At 37.2% G+C, this 21,046-nt stretch overlaps 1 protein-coding gene across 2 annotated transcripts in view; it reads left to right on the top strand.

The window, feature by feature from the left end:
• The window catches only part of TTC39B (tetratricopeptide repeat domain 39B), an 87,736-nt gene that overhangs the window by 45,721 nt on the left and 20,969 nt on the right, over positions 1-21,046 (top strand). For both annotated transcript variants that reach the window (XM_085213784.1, XM_085213785.1), the window contains exons 3-9: positions 8,559-8,663; positions 11,267-11,398; positions 12,927-13,003; positions 14,190-14,257; positions 18,166-18,230; positions 18,401-18,506; positions 19,907-19,972. In XM_085213784.1, coding sequence (XP_085069910.1) covers positions 8,559-8,663; positions 11,267-11,398; positions 12,927-13,003; positions 14,190-14,257; positions 18,166-18,230; positions 18,401-18,506; positions 19,907-19,972 — 619 coding nt within the window. The remainder of the gene's footprint in view (positions 1-8,558; positions 8,664-11,266; positions 11,399-12,926; positions 13,004-14,189; positions 14,258-18,165; positions 18,231-18,400; positions 18,507-19,906; positions 19,973-21,046) is intronic.

Raw genomic sequence — 21,046 nt, 5'->3', positions numbered from 1 at the left:
TGGCTAGGCCTGATCCCCCAGTTGTCCCGCACATGCCACTTGATCTCTCTCAAGACAATCTTCTCCATAACCTTCACCGGCACCAAGGTCAGGCTAACAGGCCTGTAGTTCCCTGGATCCTCCTTATAACCCATCTTGTAGGTGGGAGTCACATTGGCAAGCCTCCAGTCTTCTGGAACTTGACCAGTCAAGGAGCTCTGAGTGATGATGGAAAACGGCTCGGCTATCACCTCCGCCAGTTCCCTCAGCACTCTTACTTACTGAAAGGGCACTCAATCCCTTCATCAATATTGTTTAAAAAGATATTGGGAAAAAAATCTGGCCCCAGTTCTGAGCCTTGGAAATGACTTGTGCCTGACTGCCAGCTGGATTTAAGTCTGTTCACAGCGACCCTTTGGACCCAGCCATCCAGCCAGTTTTACCCAGTGAACAGGGCATCTATCCAAACAAGCAGCAGCCAGTTACTGCAGGAGGCGGCTATGGGAAAAAATATAAAATGTCTTATTAAAGTCTAAGTAAACAGCAGATAGAACCTTCTCATTCTCCACTATACAGACCATCCTGTCATAGGAGGACATCAGGTTAGTCAGGCATTTCATAAACCTGCGCTGACTGAGTCAGGTCACTTAGTTATCCTGTACCACATCCTGTGCAGTGATGGTACTCAAGATGATCTGCTGCATGACTTCCCCAGGTACTGAGGTCAAGGTGACAGATCCAATTCTCTGGATTATCCTTCTGACCTTTCTTATAGACAGGCATGAAAGTCATCAGCCTGCAGTCAACTAGGATCTTGCTGGTCAGCCAGAACTGCTGGTAAATTTTTGAAAGCGGCCTGGCTAGTACTTAACATATCTCTGTGTGTTTTGTGGTCTTGTTTCTTTGTTTGAGTTCGTTTGTTTTAAAAAACTGCCAAGTTTTGAATACATCATAATATAGTGAGCTTTCAGAGTAACCTCTGCTTGTTCACAATTTTGGCCAAAACTTGAGTAGTGCTGTTTCCTTAATAAATGTTGAGTACACAGACTACAGCATGCATTGATGAAGTTCTGAAACAGTGAAGACACCGTGCCTTCAAAGTAATTATTTCATCAAATCTGTCTTGCTTCACAATGAAATTTTTGTGAATGTTTCCCATAAGTTAATAACATTTCCATTGAATATATAATCTGCACAGATTTTACATTTGTAAAATTCATGCTTCTCATGAAAGAATGTGTGCACAATCTACTATGGAGATAAAACTGATATAAAACTGTCCTTGCTTGTATTTTTAAAAATCAAAACAACAACAAAAAAAATGAATCCCACCTTTATGAGTGTTTTAAGAGTACTCCCTTCCAATAAGAAAATAATCCAGCATAGCTAAAAGCCACTGTCTTTCCTTCCATGTCTATTTGTCGTGTTCACAGTATGTGAATCTGAATTGTACTGCCAAGGTCCTTGTAAACTTTCCGACTGTCCAAAGCAAAACTATGCAAAACGTAAAGTGTAGACCTAACGGACTTTGTTCTAGAGACAAGGTAAGTGACCAAACTCTTGTATGCAGAAGGTTACTGTAATCTTCATTTCATCTCATAAAATTGTTTGTAAATATTTACTATTTTATCTGTGGTAGGAAGGTAGTACACCCAATAAAATAACATTACGCATTAGGAAACTACTCGAATTAGTTTTTTGCACTCCTCAACTCAGAAGAGTAGAGTATTACAATTGACTCATATGAGTGATGAATGATCAGGACAAAGTGAAACCTATTTTTCTTCTCAACCATGAGGACTACTGAGTTTAAAACTATGAAGAAAAATATCTGAAGAGAGATTTCCAGGTTGAAGAACCAATAGTTGAGTTGTCTCTTGATTTGCTTGGGTATGATGTTTATGCATGGATGCATGTTAATGTGAAAACAATTCCCATTGGAGTTTGGATATTTTTACAGCTCCTATGTGCAGACCTAAAGGGTCCTAAAAGGACCTAATGCAGTCCTGTAAGTCACTGCTGTTTTGAGTCAGTACTCTGAATTAAAAATGCAGCAAAATCATGCCATGGAGAGAAATCCTTCCTGTTGCAATAAAGCAGTGTCAGGGTCATTTGGGATAAATAAGTAGTAATGTGGTAATGGCATTTTAAGTGTTTTGGCTCCTTGATAAGTAGTAAGATAAGCAAAGAGAACATAAAGACTGTTTTGGCATGTAAAGACGTAGAATGCTTCAGTTGGAAATAGCCCTCAGAGATTATCAAGTTCAACTTCCTGACCTCTTCAGGACTAATGAAAAGTTACTGCACAGTGAGGTTGCTTCTCAGCTTTCTCTTCTCTAGGCTCAGCAACCTGAGTGAGCTCAGCCTCCCCTCACTGGACATGCCTTGCTGCCCTGGTAACAGTTTTGGTCACCTTCTGTGCACACTTGCAAGTATCTTAACATCCATTTATGTGGTGGAGCCCAGAACTGTGCACAGTATCTAAGGTGAAGTTGTGCCAATACCAAATGTAGCAGGATAATCACTGCTTTTGACCATCTGGGTGTGCTGTGTCAAATGCACCCCAAAATGAGGTTTGCAGTCTTGTCTGCCAAGGCACACTGCTGGCTCATACTCAACCTAGTGTCACTGGCACCCAGATCCTTCTCTGCTGAGCTGCTCTCCAGCCAGCTGTCTCACAGTGTATGCCTGTGTCTTGTAATTACTGTCCAAAGTGCAGCAGAAATACCCTCTGTGAACTTTCTGTCGCAAGAGAGTCAATAGCACCTCTCAGCTTAGTGTCATCAGCAAGCTTGCTAAGGAATGTGTTCAAATCCTGTGTCCAGATCACTGATTGAAAAAACACTGAATAGGACTAGCCCTAGAGTTGAGCTCTGGGGCTGTTCAGTATTCACATGATGTGAATAGGGAATGATTATTTAATGATTTCTTTGTAAACTGACAGAGAATGCTATAGTTGAATACTTTTGGTATTGTCTGGGAGGAGGTCTTCCAGGAAGAGTTAACTAGATCAATCTATGCCTGTGACAGGGGGGCAGTAGGCCCCTGGTCCCCCCTAGCCCCACAGAATGGGAAGAGAAAAGGGATAGGGAGATGGGAGCTGGGCTCAAGGAAGAAAAAAACAAACAAACAAAACAGCAGCAACAATCTATGGAGGAAAACTTATTTTACCAGCTTTGATATCGGAATGCAAGATAACACAATATAATACAATCTAATTGAAATTGAGACTGATAAATAAAATAGGGGAGAGAGAGAGTTCCTGAGACTGAGTCAAACCTGAAGAGCTTGGAATGGCTAGGAAAGCACCCTCCAGCACCCACTGCAAGGCAGTAAGAGACCGCCAGATCCCATGACTTCTGTGATGTATAGGAATAGGTACCTGAAATTGGAGCATTAACACTTTAACTCCCAGTGCACTACATGATATTATGATGTGGAATACTGAAAACAAAAAAAAACCCATGACAACAGTGGATTCCAACCCACTAAGACTTTGAAGGCTTGAGTTTACTTTATGTTAAGGACAGATAGCAATGCACATCAAACACAGAGATCTCTACTTCAACCGTGAAAAAATCCCTGTGTGTCTGCATGCTGGTCGGGCAGAGGATGAAGGAGAAGGATCTTATCAGCTAAAGGTATCAGATTATCACTGATCTCGGACATTACAAAAGAAGAATACATTCAAAGTAAAGCAGTGTTCAAAAGTAACACAAGCCTCCCTGCCAGGAAAGTAGAATAACTGAGTAAATTCTAGTGAGGCAATACTGCTATTTATTGTTATGTTCTGAGAAAAACTTAATTATTCATTTTGTCAGTGTGGTACATAAACAGCAAAATACTACATTTTCTCACTGAAGATACTTCTTACTTATGAAAGGAAAGCTATGTTTTGAAGTTCTAGAAACAGTGAATAGCATCAACAAGCATCAGAATTTGACAATTATTAAGGCTTTTAGACTTATCTACTTAGTGAAAATACATTTTAATGCTGTATTGTCATCATTGTCTTAGCAATAAATATCCTATTAGATACTTGCATACATGTTACTCAAGAACAAGACTACAGATTGTAGGTTCTTACTATCTTATCTGTTGGTATTCTGACTGAACCCAAAATGATTTTTATTTGTGTTAAAGAAACCAATATGTCTAAAAGATTCTTCATTAGCAAAGCTTCAGTATGAGTCACATACTTGCCAGCTCTTTCCTGAGAAATTATTCCTTAAGTTGCAGTGCATCATATTTTCTTGATTCTTTACAGCAAAATAGTATCCTCTCTACAGTGTTCTTCAACATCTATATCAAAGACCTCATCAGTGGGATTGAGTTCACCCTCAGCAAGTTTGCTGACACCTAGCTGAGTGGCACAGCTGGGTGTTGGATGTGGGTTGGGGCAATCCCACATGTGTGTACAGACTGGGAGAAGAACTCCTTGAGAGCAGCCCTGAGGAGAGGACAAGAGAGATCATCGTGCTCTTCTCCTCTGCACTCCTGAGGTTCCAGCTGGAGCACTGTGTTCAGGTCTGGGTCCCCAGCACGGGAACGATGTGGAGCTGTTGGAGCAGGTCCAGAGGAGGGCTGTGAAGGTGATCAGAGGGCTGGAGCACCTCTCCAAAGAAAGGCTGTGAGCTGGGCTTGTTCTGTCTGGAGAACAGAAGTCTCTGTGGAGACCTCATTGCAGTCATCCAGTACTGGAAGGGAGCTTGAAAGCAAGAGGGAGACTGACTTTTTACACTGGTAGATGGTGGTAGGACAAGAGGGAATGTTTTTAAGCTGAAGAAGAGCAGATATAGTTTAGATTTTAGGAGGATTTTTTTTTACTCAGTGGGTGGTGAAGCACTCTCACGGGCTGCCCAAAGAAGTTGTGGGTGCCCCATCCCTGGAGATGTTCAAGGCCACATTGGATGGGGCCCTGGGCAGCTTGATCTATCCAGTGTGTGGTAACTGCCGTTTTTCCAGAGAACAGTTGCTAAGTTGTTGCAGTGAGGTTGGCTGACTAAATCTTACATATAAAGACAACAGCATGTTCCACTTGATACTTTGAAGTCTCAATGACTGCCCTCCTGGAGTGATCTTACACCGATAATTGACAGATAGATAATTGTTTCTATCAAACTCATTAAATACTCGAATAACTTTATCTTAAATACTAGAGCAACAACTTTTTTTTTGCCTACATTTTGAGTTAGTTGTCATTACCAGTTCAGCTCATTTTAAATCAGCTGGGATGTGAGGGGTGTTGGGAGGGGGTGGTGGGAGCAGAAACATAACAAGCTGTAAATAGTTTTGGTACTTTCAATTACTAATGCTCCTTTATGTACATACTAAGGATTATTGTTCTAATAGTAAATATTTCAATACATATTAGAAGAGAGAGAATAAAGGCTCATTCTAGCCATCTAAATCTCGATTTTGTTTCCTTAAAAAAAAAAAAAAAAGCAATCAGTGGAAATATAGTATTTTAAAATAAAAAGCCTATTAATTTTTTGTTTTTGTTTTTGTTTGGAGAATTTCTTCAAATGAAACCATTTTTCATCTGGAAAGACAGATTGCATATTCAATTTGTTAACCAAACGCATGTTGTGTGAAATTAGTTTCCTAAAACTAGCAAAGTCAGATGTGGACACAGAAGCCTTGGAAGGCACAGTGGTGGTGATGCTTTGTTACTAAAAGACTAACTCGTACCCTCTCCCTTGTAACAGAAACAGAGAGTGGTAGCAATTAATTTTTCATAGCTATCTATTTGCAGGTGCTGCTTATGGAATTAGCTAACTATTCTGTGAAGTTTTCAGTTGTTCTAAATGAGTCTCTTTTATTTCTTACCATTGTTCTTCGGGGAGTATGCTGTTGAAGACATTTAAAGAAGATATGTAAAAACACATACATTTCTCTGCTAGTGATATAAATCCTTTGATTTGGACTATTTTGTTGACATATTCATAATTCAAATATGCTAAAGTACACTCAGAATGTTTTGGTTATATTTAGTAAATTTGCATGTTTATCAAGACAGTATTGATTAATAAGAATAGGATCACAAACATACTGATTACTGATGTTGGCTTTAATGGAAAACGTTTAACCACTTGAACAAATCTAAATGAAGTGCAAAGTCCTCTGTTTTGCCAAGGAGGTGTGGTGCTTCCTTGCCTGTGTTGTCTGCAATAGTGGCAAATTGTTGCTTTCTAATAAAAATCTGAATACCTGGTAAACCACTTTCCTTTTTTTCCTCATCAAGGAGGAGCCAATAGGAAGGATTAATCAGTTAATCTAAGTTAAGGACTTAGAGGAGAGAGTCTAAAATCAAAGAGATTATGCAAACCTTATTAAAGGGGAAAACTAAAATTGTCAATGATCCTGTTGAAGTCATAATGAAAATGGCATCTAATTTTGTAGCCATCATCTACTAGAAGAGTGCTTCTACTCTTCTTCTTTCCCCCTCTTTTAATTTTTCTTTGATGTGTGAGATTCAGAAATTCAAGAAAACGCATGTAGTGAGGGGGAAATGAAAATCAAATGCATGGATTTACTGAAATACTCTGCTGTCATTGAGTAGGCTTTAGTTATCTAGTGGAGATAATTCACACAGACTTGTATAAGGTTTAGGACTTGGAAAATGAAGAAAAAAGAGTCATAAATGAACACTTTTTTTTAAAAAAAAGTTCAGTTGTAGCACTACAATCTAAGTAGTCTCAAAGCTATACTTCTAGTAAAATCAATGATTGTATACTTAAATGCACACTGTAAAGCTTTTTGAGTGAACAGAAAAGACCTATGGTTAATGAAACTACTATGTAAAAGATGAATGTCTAGGTTGGGTGAGACTAGCTGACACTCTTTCAATTGTGAATTGATTCCTTGTGTTCTGTAATTTACAATACGGTCTAGCGTATGAAGTGTAGAAATAACAAGATACAGAGTTGTTTGACAGAAGCCAAAGAAAAATTACTGCTGTTACTTTATCTGATTTATAACTTGTTACTGTTATTTTTGTTATTGTGATCTTTTTATTTGCATCTGTAACTAAATAAAATTTAGTAAAGATTGTTAAAGTATTTGAGTAAGGATTATTCTTCCTGCATTGATAAAATGCTATATAAAATCATTGTCGTGTGTGATCATGTAGTTCTGTTGTTAGCTGACCAAAATTTACGTTATTATTCCTTAGGGATTACATTAGTATTGCAATCAACAGAGCATCTTTCAGCAACAAAACGAATGTATGACCCTAAGTAGTACCTAGTGTGTAGAAAACATCTCTTTTTTAGCCAAATATAGCCCATGGCTCCAGGCTCAGGATATGTTTTTTGTTTATTTGTTTTTAAACAGTATCCCAAAGACTTAAAAAAAGGAGGGCTCTGTTGAGCATTTTGAAGCTTCACAATTTTCAGTAATGAAGTGCAAGATTTTCCTTTTGGTAGGCTCAGTATTAAATACTTAGTGATTTCAAATTGCTGAGTGCAGATTTTGTGTCTCGGTGAAGTGATGTTTTTTTTTTTCCATGTACACTGGTAAAAAAAAGGACAAACTTGAAGAAATGTTTTCAGTGTTCATCTATCCCAATTTTCTGCCCCAGAACGAATACAAAAAGCAGAACAGATGTTTTTAAGAGTAACAGAGAGGTGGGGAAAAAAGGGGGTTTTCTGTCCAATCATTTTAATACCTTCTTTTGTTTAGGTTTTTTATTCTGTTTTGTTTTGTTTTCCTGCATGCTTTACTTCCAAATTTAGAATAGCAGAACTCCCTATGGTTTGTCTTAAATTCCTCGTTTGGGATTCATCTCTTCTCTTGAGCACTTAAATATTCATCTCATTGGTGTGATCTGTTACTTGGCACTGCTTAACCTTTCTTGAATAAAGCCCATTATGGAGCCTAAACCTGTTGTTTTAAAGCTGTAAACAGATTATCTTTTCCAGATCCAGATGCGCTCTGTAAAGGCTACGTAGCTGCTAGCTACTTGTTAGTGCTGGGAATGTCTGGTGTGTTACCAGCTCCACACATTGAGTATTTTATGAGTGCTCCTTAACTATCAGACAAAACTGATTGAGGTAGCAGTTTTGTTAGATAGCTTGCTCTTAAGCAATTCCAAATAACTTTGCTGTGAAGTGAATTAGGAAGAACAAAAACTTCTGACGTGGCTGAAGGCTTCTGACTGGAGTATTTTGGGGCGTAGTTATTTGCAGAGTGAGTGTCTGTCTACTGCTTTCTTGGACTAAAGCTATTATGTTGTCATCTCTCTCCAGACTTAGATCTGAATAGAGTCTGATGCTGCATTTATACTAACATCTGAGAGGTTAGGTGCAATAACTTGTATGTTTGTTACAGAAATATTAGTAAAAATGACTCCATTGCATATTGGCTGCTAAACAGGATGGCAAAGTCATAAACATCACTTTAATAAGTTTTCTTATAAATTTGTAGCATGGATAAATCATCTGACTTGGTTTTGTAATGTTAGATTTTAAAAATGAGTAATACAGTACAATTGCTAACACCTGCTCAGTTATATTAGAAAACATATTTTTGTGTTTATATTTACAATTTGATTAAACTAAGCTTTCTTTTTTTTTTAGGGCATCCAAGATGGATCTCAAGAGTTCTCTGGAAGAATGTTCAATGGCACTGAATTTGTTTCTAAATAACAAGTTCTCTGAAGCCCTGGAATTACTTCGTCCATGGTGAGATCATGATATTTGCTTGAATTTCCATAAACAGTGTAAAATATACTATCTGTAAGCTGAAGATTGATTTAAAGCCTCTGAAGATAGTAGCTTTCATTTATTCCCTCTTGACCAAAAGTATTTCTCAGTATTCTGGAGTTTTAAAACTGCTCATTTCTCAAGTCCATCACAAAAATTGTTAAAGAAATAGTCTATTCACCTGCAGAAGGAAAAAACAGAACAAGACTTTACCTAACGTGCCTTTGATCATAGACTTTGTGCAGTGAAGATGTTTTTTCACCATTAACAAAGATGAAAAAATGCTTCCAGAATACTCTTCTAATGTTTTTTAAATTACATCTGCCTGACATTTGTATTTGCTTTTAAATCAAACCTTTCCATTTTCTGGTTATCTTCTTCCCTATTGCCTTTGCTCTTTACAATGAAGTCTCTATAAACTGACAAATATAATTACATAGAATGTTCTGAAGTGTGTGTGCTCTTGCTTTCTCAGTATCACGTTCATCAGTGCAATACTGATAAACATGGTAATACAAAACAGTAGGTGTTTGCTTGCTCTGTAAGTTATTCTGGTTTATGAAAGGAGACTTCATTACCATTTCACTGCAGTTAAATACAGAAGGGGAAGAACTCTTGGGATTAGAGCTGAAGCCTGTACAGTAGAAGCTCATTTTTTTAATTTCATTAAAATAGCTGGTAATAGCTATTTTAAATCATCTACTGGGCCATACCTACATTGAGTTCAAGAGTAGGTAGCTAGGGAACTTGAAAGGTTAGCTGGGTAAGTGTGGGTGAACTGTCACTGTCGGTAATCAGGGTGTCTGGGGTCTGACTCCTATTCACAATCCTTTTCCTGTCTGATGTGTGTTATGTCAAAGGGTCTTTCAGTGAGGGCGTTCTGTAATGTGTGTTGGTAGAGTGATGTGAAGTTCCTGCTCTGCTGTTTGACAGTAGTAAGATTGAGTGACAGTGGTGGGGTGGTGATGTTAGGTAGACAGTACAGACAAGTGAAAATGCACTGTTAAGTGCATGTTGGGAAACTAATTTAACTGTCTAATGTGCATCTAAGTTCTATTCTGTGCATATTGCACAGTGTCTTCAAGCACAAACAAAATTGCGTGTCATAGAGCAACATTTTGAGAAAGTACAGTACAGAAAGCTAGTTTTATTTTTTTGAATTATTGTGAAATAATACTGCATATAAAGGTTGTGTGTATTAATAAATACATATACATACATTTCCAAAATATTTTAATAAATATTTCATTATATATATTGGATTTTATTTTATATAATAGAACAGCTTTGTAAATCATATCACCATTTTGTACTGTAGTGTGGCTTTTTTAAAGTGCAGTGAAGTGTTTCTTTTAATTGATTTAAGCTATGAAGAAAAATAATACTCTAGATACCTTGGTTTCAACACTTTGAGTTCCTGGCAGTTAGCAGACCCTGAGCCTATTATACAGCATATTCAGCTAATCTGCAGAAGAGGGCTTAATCTAGCAAAGAAACAAATGCCACCTTTAAGAAAGAAGGTAAAAATTGTTTTACTGAAAAATAATCTTTTAAAGAAAGTTAAATGTAAGCTCATAAAGAACATTAAAAAATAGAGGAGGTGATATCTTTAAGAAATAAATAGCCTAATGATATATCTTCCCTGTTCTTACTGAAGCATTCAGTCTCCAAAACTATCTCAGGATGTTAGCTCCTTTATTTAAAAAAACCACACTGAAGAAACTGGAGAGGATCCAGGGAGGGATAGCAGCATGGCTAGATAATTAGTACATATAGCTTTGTGATTGAGAGGTAGGCTGTTTATAGTTTGGCAAAAGGGGGAGACTTGGGGGATTAATCTGATAGTGGTTTGCAGCTATTGAGGGGAAGTGGTAGAGACAGTCTTATCCATAGTGGCAGATGGTAAAACAAGAGGCGGTTGACCTAAGTTGAGGCTTAGGAAGTTCAAACTGGTTGTTAGGAAAGAGTACGTTAAATGAGAAGTACAGCACCAGCAAAAGAATGGCAAGAGATGTGTTCAGTCTTCATTTTACTGAAGCTGTCCAAACTTGGTTGGTATGTTTCACTCCAAGAATCCATTTCCAACAACTTTTTCAATTGTGTGATAATACTTTTCTGTTGCAAAAGGCTTGCTCAGTGTAGCCTTTTATGCAGGACTGATTACATGTATACTGCCCTTTCTGTGACATAGATGCAGATTTTTGTATCTTGGGATGAGCTAACCATTTTCTAAGGATGTCCTTATCTCCTTTGGTAAGTGAAAGCAGAACCAAAGGAATATGTCATGGCTTAATTAGCTAAATTAAGCATATATGCCAATGAGCTACAAATGACAATATAATTAAGTGCAAATGTTTATGTAACCACTTTTGGACATTTTCTGGGGCTTGCTGCAGTAGTAGCCTGTGAAGGTAGACAAGTGGCACCCAGGGGAAGATTGCCCTTGTCTGCATTATATTCTTAAGCCTTCTGTTTTTCTTTTGTTTTTACACAAACCAATGTAGGTATCTCAGACAGCATTTAATTTTGTCTTTTAAATTAAATTTTTGTTAACATGCGCAAAACTTTTATGTTTGCTCTAGGTCTAAAGATAGTATGTACCATGCCCTTGGATACAGCACTATTTTAGTTATGCAGGCTGCTATGACCTTTGAACAACAGGATATACAAATGGGAATTTCTACAATGAAAGAAGCTTTGCAAACTTGCCAAAGGTAAGTCCAAGCAATTTGTATTTATGAAGTACTTAATCCAGTGAATGTTCTTTGTGAGATACCCAAGTCTAACTGCTTCCACGGCAGGATGATATGACAGAGATCGAAATTTGGAAAGGTGAGGTAAATCACACTATCCAATTACTTTGAATAGGGTTATGCTTACTAATATTGTCAAATTTGGGTATTCATAACCTCTGAAGTTAAATAAAGCGCTGATTGTACTGTAGACCTACAATCGAAGCTGACATTCTGAGCTATTTCAACCTGTGATGTTTATTTTCCATAGGGATCAACAGCTTAAAGCTCCCTATTCGAAATTTTCCTTTTCTTTATGAAAACGTTCTTTTTAAGAGTTGTTTTCAAAAGTAGACAAAATAGTCTAATAGGGTCAGGCTTGTACTTTTGTTTCTTCTAAAACAATCAACTACCTGAAAAGAAATTGTAGCAACGTGGGAGTGGGCCTTTTCTCCCACATGTCTAGTGATAAGACGAGAGGTAATGGCCTTAAGTTGCACCAAGGGAGGTTTGGGATGGATATTAGGAAAGATTTCTTCTCTGAAAGAGCGGTGAGGCGTTGGTACAGGTTGCCCAGGGCGGTGGTGGAGTCATTATCCCTGGTGGTTTTCAAGGAACCTGTAGATGTGGTACTGAGTGACGTGGTTTAATGAGTATGGAGTTGCTGGGTTGATGATTGGACTGAAGATTAGAGGTCTTTTCCAACTGTAATGATTGTTTGATTAGCTCTCAGTGTTTTTAATGAATTCCTTTTCTGAAATGTTTGTTGAGCTTCTTCGTAAAGCTATTTGTAAATATCAGTGAATTCATTTTGGGAACACGATACTAAGATAAACTAGTATTTCATAATATGGATAACTGAGATCTGTTAAAACTAAAATGTCTGCTTTTCTGCTCTGGGGGGTCCAGTGTGAAATTCCATGTCTGGCATAAAAGGTCATAAAATACCTTTTTGTTGAAAACATCTTCTCTTGATTTTCATTGTAGCTCCCTGTGCAAGTTTGAGAACAAATAGAAAAAAAAAATCATTAAAATCTGAAGTTGAATTAAAGTGGCTTACCCAGCATCAAAAAGACTTCTGCAGCAGTTCTGTCAATTACATTACTTTGCCATCAGTGCGACTTTTTTTTCTCAGAAGTCTCTTTTCAAAAGCTAGAGGTCCAGTGAGAAACTTTTTAGCATGTGGTACTGATTCATTCCCCAGCAGTGTTTCTGCATGTGTATTGAATTAGGCAGGAACTTTATAGATGGAAGCCGGAAACACTGTTGTATACTTAACATAGATTAAATGTGTACTTGGAAGATAAATTAAGGTTGGATAGGCCTCTGGGCCTATTAGTGGCGGTGATTAAATCACTCAAAAAAATGTAGCTATTGTTAAATTATGACTTTCCTAGGAATGTCTGCAGTTTGTGGTTGGAATTGGTTAAGAATTGTAAATTATTAAGTTTTTTTCAGAATGTCATTTACGCTGTTTGGGTTTCTTTTCTTCTATATATGACTGATTCAGATTCAGGAAAAGAAACACAGTGGTAGAGTCCTTGTCCAATCTAGTTTCTAAACAGTCAGTGGATCAACTGAGTGAAGGTAAGTGGTTTATAATACAATTAAATTAACAAAATTTTAAAAAGCTTGAGAACACTCTATCAGTGTGCACTAATATGCTATATTCTATAATTTGAGTAGTATCTTACAGTAAAAAAAAAATCTTGCATGTACCATCTTCAGTATTGCAGAGTCCTTTGGAAGAAATATTATTTAGTCCAGATCAATTACCTATTTGTCCTTTTTAGTGCATAGTTTCTCAAAATTGTGTATTCCAGCTCATTTGTAAGGCTATGAGCTTGCATCAAGTAAGAAAGGAGTTTGTTTGATAACCAGTTATAGTTTATTTTTTTCCCCCTCAACTTAAGATAGCTGCAAAAAGCCTAAGAATCACTGATGCTGTGGAATAAGTCCTTATCATTAGTTGTATTTGAATCTGAATATATTAACAAGTTTTGTGCTTGTCTGTTTTGCCTTAAGGTGTTTTGGGAAATGGTATCAGTACATTGTTCATGGCTCTGAAAATGCTGATCTACTATTTCTGATTCATGCAGAATCAAGTATGCATTTTTTTCTAACCTGACACAAAAGAACCCTCCTTATGCTGAACACATCAAACTCACCGTGTGTGCACTGTACATACAGCAGCCTTATGCATGTGTCTGGTCTTGCAGCATGCAGTTACTCTCGCAGCAGAGTAACTCGTGTCATGTGTGTTAAGTCAAATGGACTTTAGTGGTGCATGAGGACGAAGTCTGCCTGGGGCTTTCAGATTGCTTAGCATGACTTAATGAAAACTTGTTCATAATGTCTTATTGGACTTACGAAACAATTGAGCCACTGTATTAATGTTCATCTATAGAAGTTTTCTCAGATTTGAAGAACTAGCTGTTCTAGGCTTGTATTTAAAGATAGTATCAATGGAAAGTACAGGAGATCATCAACCAGAGTAGTAAGAAGCTTTTGCTCTAGGCAGAAAGCAGCCCTGGCAAGATCAAGGTTTCTGTCTGAGGAGAGGTGAAACAGAATACTGTTTTTAGCTAGCTTCTCGATAACTAGTTCTGATGGGATCTGCATGTTACAGCTGCTGTTCAGCAGCTATCAAAACAGCAGTAGCAGAATCTGACCTTTTTTCTTGGCAGCATTTTATTTGTTCCATTCACCTCAAAAGGAGAGTATTGATATTGTCAGCTTTGCTGACAGTAGATTACTTTTCTTTCTTATATAGAGGAAATGCATGCTGAAATCTGCTATGCGGAATGCTTACTACAGAAAGCAGCTCTCACCTTTGTACAGGTAAAGTCATTCCCATTCTGTGTTTCTATGTAAGTTTAATGGTAAGATGTGAAGATGTTAGTGCTGGTAGAACATCATCTCCAGACTAGATAAGTTATTAAAAAAAATTTCCTCCAAGTGAACTGATGTTACTTTATGACAGTAATTGAAAGTACAGCAAATGCTATGCTATCAAGCAATACTGTCACTTTAGATTTTTTGTTTTGTTTTGTTTCTGTGGATAACAAAAAGATGTTATTTATACCCAGGATCAAATGGTTGAAGGTGTCATACATATGGTAGATTTGAATTACTGGCATCACATCTAAAATTATAGAGGACTTGTTTAAAGAGATGTTCAACTGTGAGGAAATGTCTCGTTTGAAGAGCAAGTCTTTTTTTGTGTGTGCAAAAAGGATGGAGTGTTTCCCACTTAAAAATACTTAAATTGGTGTGCCATTGTCTTTAATTCAGCGTGACCCTCCATGGCCTTTTGAAATGGTATCAGGGATAATATAGTAATGAATGATTATAAATTGGATGTGCCTTAGCATTGTTGAGATAATTATTCTGTTCACAGGAGAGTCTAGTGTTACTGCTGTTTTAATCTTCTTGTTTAGCTTGTATTTTAGAGACTTAATGTTGGTGTTCTTAAATATGATTTTTCTGTCTCCTTATACTCTGATTGCTTATGTGGATGTTTAACAAGTGTTTAATGAATGTATTTTAAGTCACAGAATCACAGAATGGTTGAGGGGGAACAGGACCCCTGGAGACCATCTAGTTCAACATCCCTACTCAGGCAACACATTAGTGCTGGTAGAACATCATCTCCAGACTAGATAAGTTATTAAAAAAAACTTCCTCCAAGTGTACTGATGTTACTTTCCCTAGAGCAACACATTACCAATGATTGTGTCTCGATAGCTTTTGAATATCTTCAGGGAGGGAGATTCCACAGCCTCTCTGGACAGCCTGTTCCAGTGCTCAGTCACCCCCACATAAAGAATTTTTTCATGACATTCATTTGAAACTTTCCGTGTTTCAGTTTGTGCTTATTTTGTCTCATCCTCATCCATGCTTTCTCCCCCTCCAAGAAGAGTTTGTCTCCTCATCTTCATTCCTACTGTTAGGTATTTGTATGCATTGATCAGATCCCTCCAGGGCCTTCTCTTCTCCAGGCTAACCAGTAGACAGGCCCAGCTTTCTCAGCATTCCCTCATAAGAAAGAAGCTCCTGTCTCTTAATCAGTTTAAGAGCCATTCACTGGACTCACTCAAAGAGCTCCTTGTCTCTCTTGTCCTGAAGAGCCCAGTGCTGGTTGCAGTACTACAGTTGTGTCCTCACCAAAATTGAATAGAGGGAAAGATGATTATCTTCAGTCTGCTGACAGTGTTTTTCGTAACATAACCTAGAATGGCATTGACTGTCTTGACAACAAAGGCACATTTCTAGCTTATGGCTAAATTGAAGATCCTTCTCTGCAGATCTACTTTCTAGCAGGTCAGCCCACAGCCTGTACTGGTGCCTAGGTGCACGAACTTGTACTTAGCTTTGTTAAATTTCAGGAAGTTCCTCTCTCAGTCCATCTCAGCCTGTCAAGATCCTTCTGAATGGCAGCAAAGCTTTCCTTCAACCAAGTCTCTGATGAGTAAGCTGAACAATTCTGGATCCAATATTGACCTGTGGGGAACACTTCTAGGTCCAGGACTCTGACTAGACTGAGCCATTGATCACAGTTCTTTGTGACCTGCTGTTCAGCATGTTCTCAATCCACCTCACCATTCACTTGTACAGCCTGCACTTCCTGAGCTTAGCTATAAGGATCCCGAGTGACACTTTCAAAAGCCTTGCTGAAGTTCACATACCACGGGGTGCATTGTTTTCGAGCTTGGAGGAAATGATCCTTGAATGTTAATCAGCATCTTTTTCCTTCTACAACCTATTTCCACAGGTTTATTCTAGGAAGGTCCCTGAAAACGTCGAAGTTAGCTCTCCTGAAGTCCAGGGTTACAGATTTACTTATTGCTCAGTTTCCTTCTTGCGGGATCATGAACTCCATGGCCTCATAGTCACTGTAGCAATGGCTGCTCTGAAGTTTTCATGTCCCTAATCAGTCCTTATTTATTTGTAAGAACAAGGTCCAGCAGCACACCTCTTCTTGTTAGCTCTTTCACCACCTCTGACAGAAATATATCACCAGTGCTTTTCAGGAGCCTGATGGATTGTTTGTGCCTTGCTGTGTTGTTTCTCCTGCAGATGTCAGGATGGTTGAACTCCCTCGTGAGAACCAGGGCCTTTGATTGTAAAAGGCTTCATTTACTTCCTTGTGCTGATCATGTGTTCTGTAGTAAACACTTAGAACAGAATCACCCTTGTTAAATCTTTCCTTTAATCCTTACCTGCTCATTATGCACTCTTAGGCAGGGCTCCATACATTTCAGGTGTTCTCCTATATACAAATGAGCTACACCACCAACTTTTCCTGGCCAGTCTTTCCTAAAAAAAAACATGTAGCCATTCATGACAATATTTCAGTCATATGAGCTATCTCATCATGTCTCTATAATCACAGATCTCTAATTCTTCCCATCCTGCATGCATTGGTGTAGAGGCACCTCAGAGAGGTAATTGAGAATGCCAGTTTCCCAGGAGGGGTAATAATCCCTTCAGACATAAATTAGGAGGAAGAAGTGAGACACAAATATATAGGATCAATTTGACCCAAATGGTTAATTTAGCTCAGCTTTATATATCACTTAATAGAATACTTAAGTCAGAAGTGTCAGGAAATATTAGGAGTGGAATGGCAGTCTTTCATTTCCTAGTGAAACGGAAGCAAATCTCTTTTTTTTTTCCCTTTCATTTGTTTGTTTTTTGATTTTGTTTTTAAGCACAAAGAGAATTTTTAAGTGCTTGATGAAGGAGATCAGCTTTGGGGCTGAATGAAGTGAAATACCCTTAGGGGAAGTGTACTCCTGTAAAGCAGCACTTTGCTGTCCGTTATTTCACTTGCTTTGTTTTTTAGCTGTAATACCCTGATCTGCTGATTGCTGCCATACTCCATTACTCCCTGGCTGACCTTGATTCATCTGAGGATGGTGGTGGCTATGAGAATGTAGTTATTTAAAAAGAGGTTGCAAGAATACTTGTAATAAACATCCACATTTAAGTGTTCAGTCTTACAAGCAGAACAGTTGATTTTCAAAATGGTTGTCCTTCCATGGAAGCCAGCAATTCCTTTAGTTCCTAATTCTGATGGTCTTTTTCTATGTGTTTATTTATTTATTTATTGTCAACATCATATGTGCTGTCCTGGAGTATTTAATCAGGATTTCTGAAGTGCTTGCACACATTTCCCTCCTATGTTAATTCTAAGAGGAAAAAAAAAAAATCTGTCCTGCTGAATCGTTGGCCATCTTGCTATTTAGGAACTTATTTTTGATAGCTAGTGAATCGTGGCTTTGATTTTCTTAGAGATAATAAACATGTATATTGGGTAGTATATGTAATAATTGTTGTTTAGCAATCGTAATTCATCTGCTAAGGGATTTTTTTGGTTTATCTTCTTCAAGGTTGTGTGTGTCAGAATCATGGTTGCAAAAATTTTTAAAAGATTCCTACAGCACCACCTGGTGGAGAGCTTTCTTTTTAGTTTATACGTGCTAGAAATTCAGTCAAAAACCAGCTGCTCACTTTGCCTTCTTTTGAGTTTTGAAGCTTATCACATGCAACAGAAAAATGTTTCCATGAAAACATAATGCATGTGCTAACTTTAGTCTTAAAGATGATTCTGTTAACTGGAAAACATTTTTAATATTTCCAGTGACTGTAAAGTGCTAAATAAGTAAAATGTTGTTGAAAGTTTGTGTATGTTATTTGTAATAGCTAAATATGTGTTTTTGTACAATTAATATTTTGTATTTCAGGATGAAAATATGATCAACTTCATCAAAGGTGGCCTCAAAATTAGGACAAGTTACCAAATATACAAGTAAGCCATTGGAAAATACTCAGATTCAGTATTGGTATAAGCAGGCAAATTAATGCCTCCAAACTGGAGGGGGAAAACAAAAGATTGTTTTATAGCAATGATAATGATTAAACTCAGTATACTTTCTAAGTCATGTTTCTCATCTCTCCTCTTTTTTTGTGCATCGAAAGAGAATGTCATCAGGTTCTACAGATGACTCAGGGGAACAAAAGCAGAAATGAAACTTACCACCAGTTTGAAGGAGGGGTAAAACTTGGAGTTGGAGCATTCAATTTGGTATGACTTTTTCAGACTACATAAATTCATTGCAGTTATTCTGTAGGATTCTTTACATACATAGTACTGTAATCCTATTTTTAAAGTGTTAGTAAAATATGCTTGTAGGTTTTACAGCTTTTATGAAATACAGAAAGTTTAGCAGATTTTTGCATTACATCTTCTAGGATTTTTCTACTAATTTATTTTAAATTTTGTTTTACCTATTTTAATAACATATATATGTAAATCTTAAGATGGAAAGCAGCTATACTTGCCTATATATGACTAGCATGACTTTTAAAGATGCTTCTACGGTTGGTTGCAAGATATCTGGAATGAATGCTTTTATTCTATCTCTCCCATTATGCCATTCTTGTTCTTTATTATTTTGACATACTGTAAATTGTCACTGTGAATTACTGTAGACCATTCACAAATTCAGAAGAACAATCTGTAGCTTACTGGATTTGTACAAGAGACGACTGGGTGCATCCGCTGATGTTTTTATTTGCAATTACTACATTGCCTTTTCACATCTATCACAACAACAGTGAGAGTTGATTTCTGCTGGTATTTTAATTTCTGTATCATTCCAGACTGGAGCTGGCCAGTTCTGAGTATGGTCAGAAGAACTCAGGTCTCTCTGCACCTGTCAGTCTTTAAAACCCAAGCAACTGGTAGATGTCTTTCACAAGTACTCTGACCTCTCCTATACTTCATGAAGTCTTCTCAGCAAGAAGCTTAAAAGAAAAAGTCTGTTCTGGGCAGAATATAGTAGAGTGAATGGAGCTTACAAAAACTGACCTTCAAATAGACCTTCCTGTAATATTTTTTGAAAAGGTGGTTTTGATCTTTAAAAGTTTTCTCTTGTGTAGAATGTGGAGATTGCAGTTATGGGAGAATTAGAAAGTGCATGTAATATGGTAAAATTGCTAATACTTCTAGAAAAGATAGGCTTGCTAGTCTGCTAATTCCATACTTCCAAGTAGGAAAAAGTAGAATTTTTGGATACCATTGTATCATTTCACTGGGATTAAAGGAAGATGACAATTGTTGATAAGTACTGTCAAAATAGATAATACTTGCCTCTTATTCCACATGGCTCAAAATTTTCAAGCAATTCTGATCAGCTGAAGACAGGAAAGTCATTATCTGAAAAAGAACAGATGGACTCTGTCTTGCTGTTTCCATGCTGGATGATCATCAAGTGTTTGAGTTTTCCTTATGCTGCAAACTGATTGCATGTTGTTAATCATGCATGTCTGTTTTTGAGTTCATGTGTATTTTACTTTTTCAGTGATATGTAATGGCATTTAATATGGTAGTTAGCATTCTAGCTGTAGTTTATAGTAGTTTCACAGTTTGTGTGAATATGTGTAAGTTTTTTGTGTCTTATTCTTGTTTGAAATGTATTGCAGATGCTGTCACTTTTACCAGCAAGGATCCTCCGATTTTTAGAATTTATTGGATTTTCTGGCAATAGGGTATGGGATTTGTATTTGCTTTTTCTAATTAGACTTTTCCCAGGTAAAGACTTGGTGTATATAAACCATGCATTTCACACTAGATGTATAACGATATACGTTGTTAATTATTACTTCAGTGTTTTTAAAAAAATAAGTAGAATAGATTATGCAGGCGTGAAAGCAGGTATGGTGATATCTGAATCTTTGAATCTTGAACAATCAAGGAAAACCATTAGCTTGCTTTAGAGATGGTTTTCAAGTTACAATTTCATTTCTTTTTCCTGATCCTTACAGAGAGAATGTCAGCTTTTCTGGCTCAGTGAATCATAGTTACACATTTTTTTTTCTTCACTTTCCTACTTCTGGGAGAATGAAGTTCCGAGTGTCTTGCTGTGCAATCCCAGTACATCTGTTCCTCATGGCTGAGATATCTATTTGTAATTATAACCTCTTATTATTCTGCAGCACTTTAATACCACCTTTGCCACCTTCAAGAAATGAAACAAACAAACAAACAAAAAAAAAAACAAATAAACCCACAGAATTATACAGAATTAAGTGTCATGTTATTCATAAGCCAGAGAGTCACCGTATGATCTTATTCCTCCTAGCTTGTCCTCTAGTATATTCTATATAAAATTAGGTTTCAACAGAGAGCCATTCATTCTGTTGCTTCCTGAACAAATTGTATTGCATGTTGGGCCATTCTCACGGTACACATTTATGCCATGAATGAAAAGGTGATAAAAGTTGAAAGAAAAGATGAACAATTTCTATGCAATTAAACTCCTTAATTTTATTTTACTATTCATTTATTTTAATTTACTTATTATACTTTTTTTTTTTCTTTTCCCCCAAAACTGTTTAAATCAGCTTCTGAAGACTCGTTCCTCTTAAGCAGGGAAGGCTTGAACTCATTTTAACAATCCCCAGAGCAGCCAAGCTGTCTTGTAATGGGCATAAGCTAAAATGGATAAAAAGAAGTTTCACATGTAATAGCCAAATAAACGTCCCTGTTTTTTTTCCACTACTCACAAATTAAATTGTAGCTTCTGGAAACTGTCTAGAAGTTGGTTTCTTAGCAAAGCTGTT

This window comes from Meleagris gallopavo, chromosome Z (assembly GCF_905368555.1).
Source record: "Meleagris gallopavo chromosome Z, MGAL_WU_HG_1.1, whole genome shotgun sequence".
Taxonomy (NCBI): Eukaryota; Metazoa; Chordata; class Aves; order Galliformes; family Phasianidae; genus Meleagris; species Meleagris gallopavo.
Note: the sequence above shows the minus strand (reverse complement) of the source record. Positions and strands in the feature narration are given on the sequence as shown.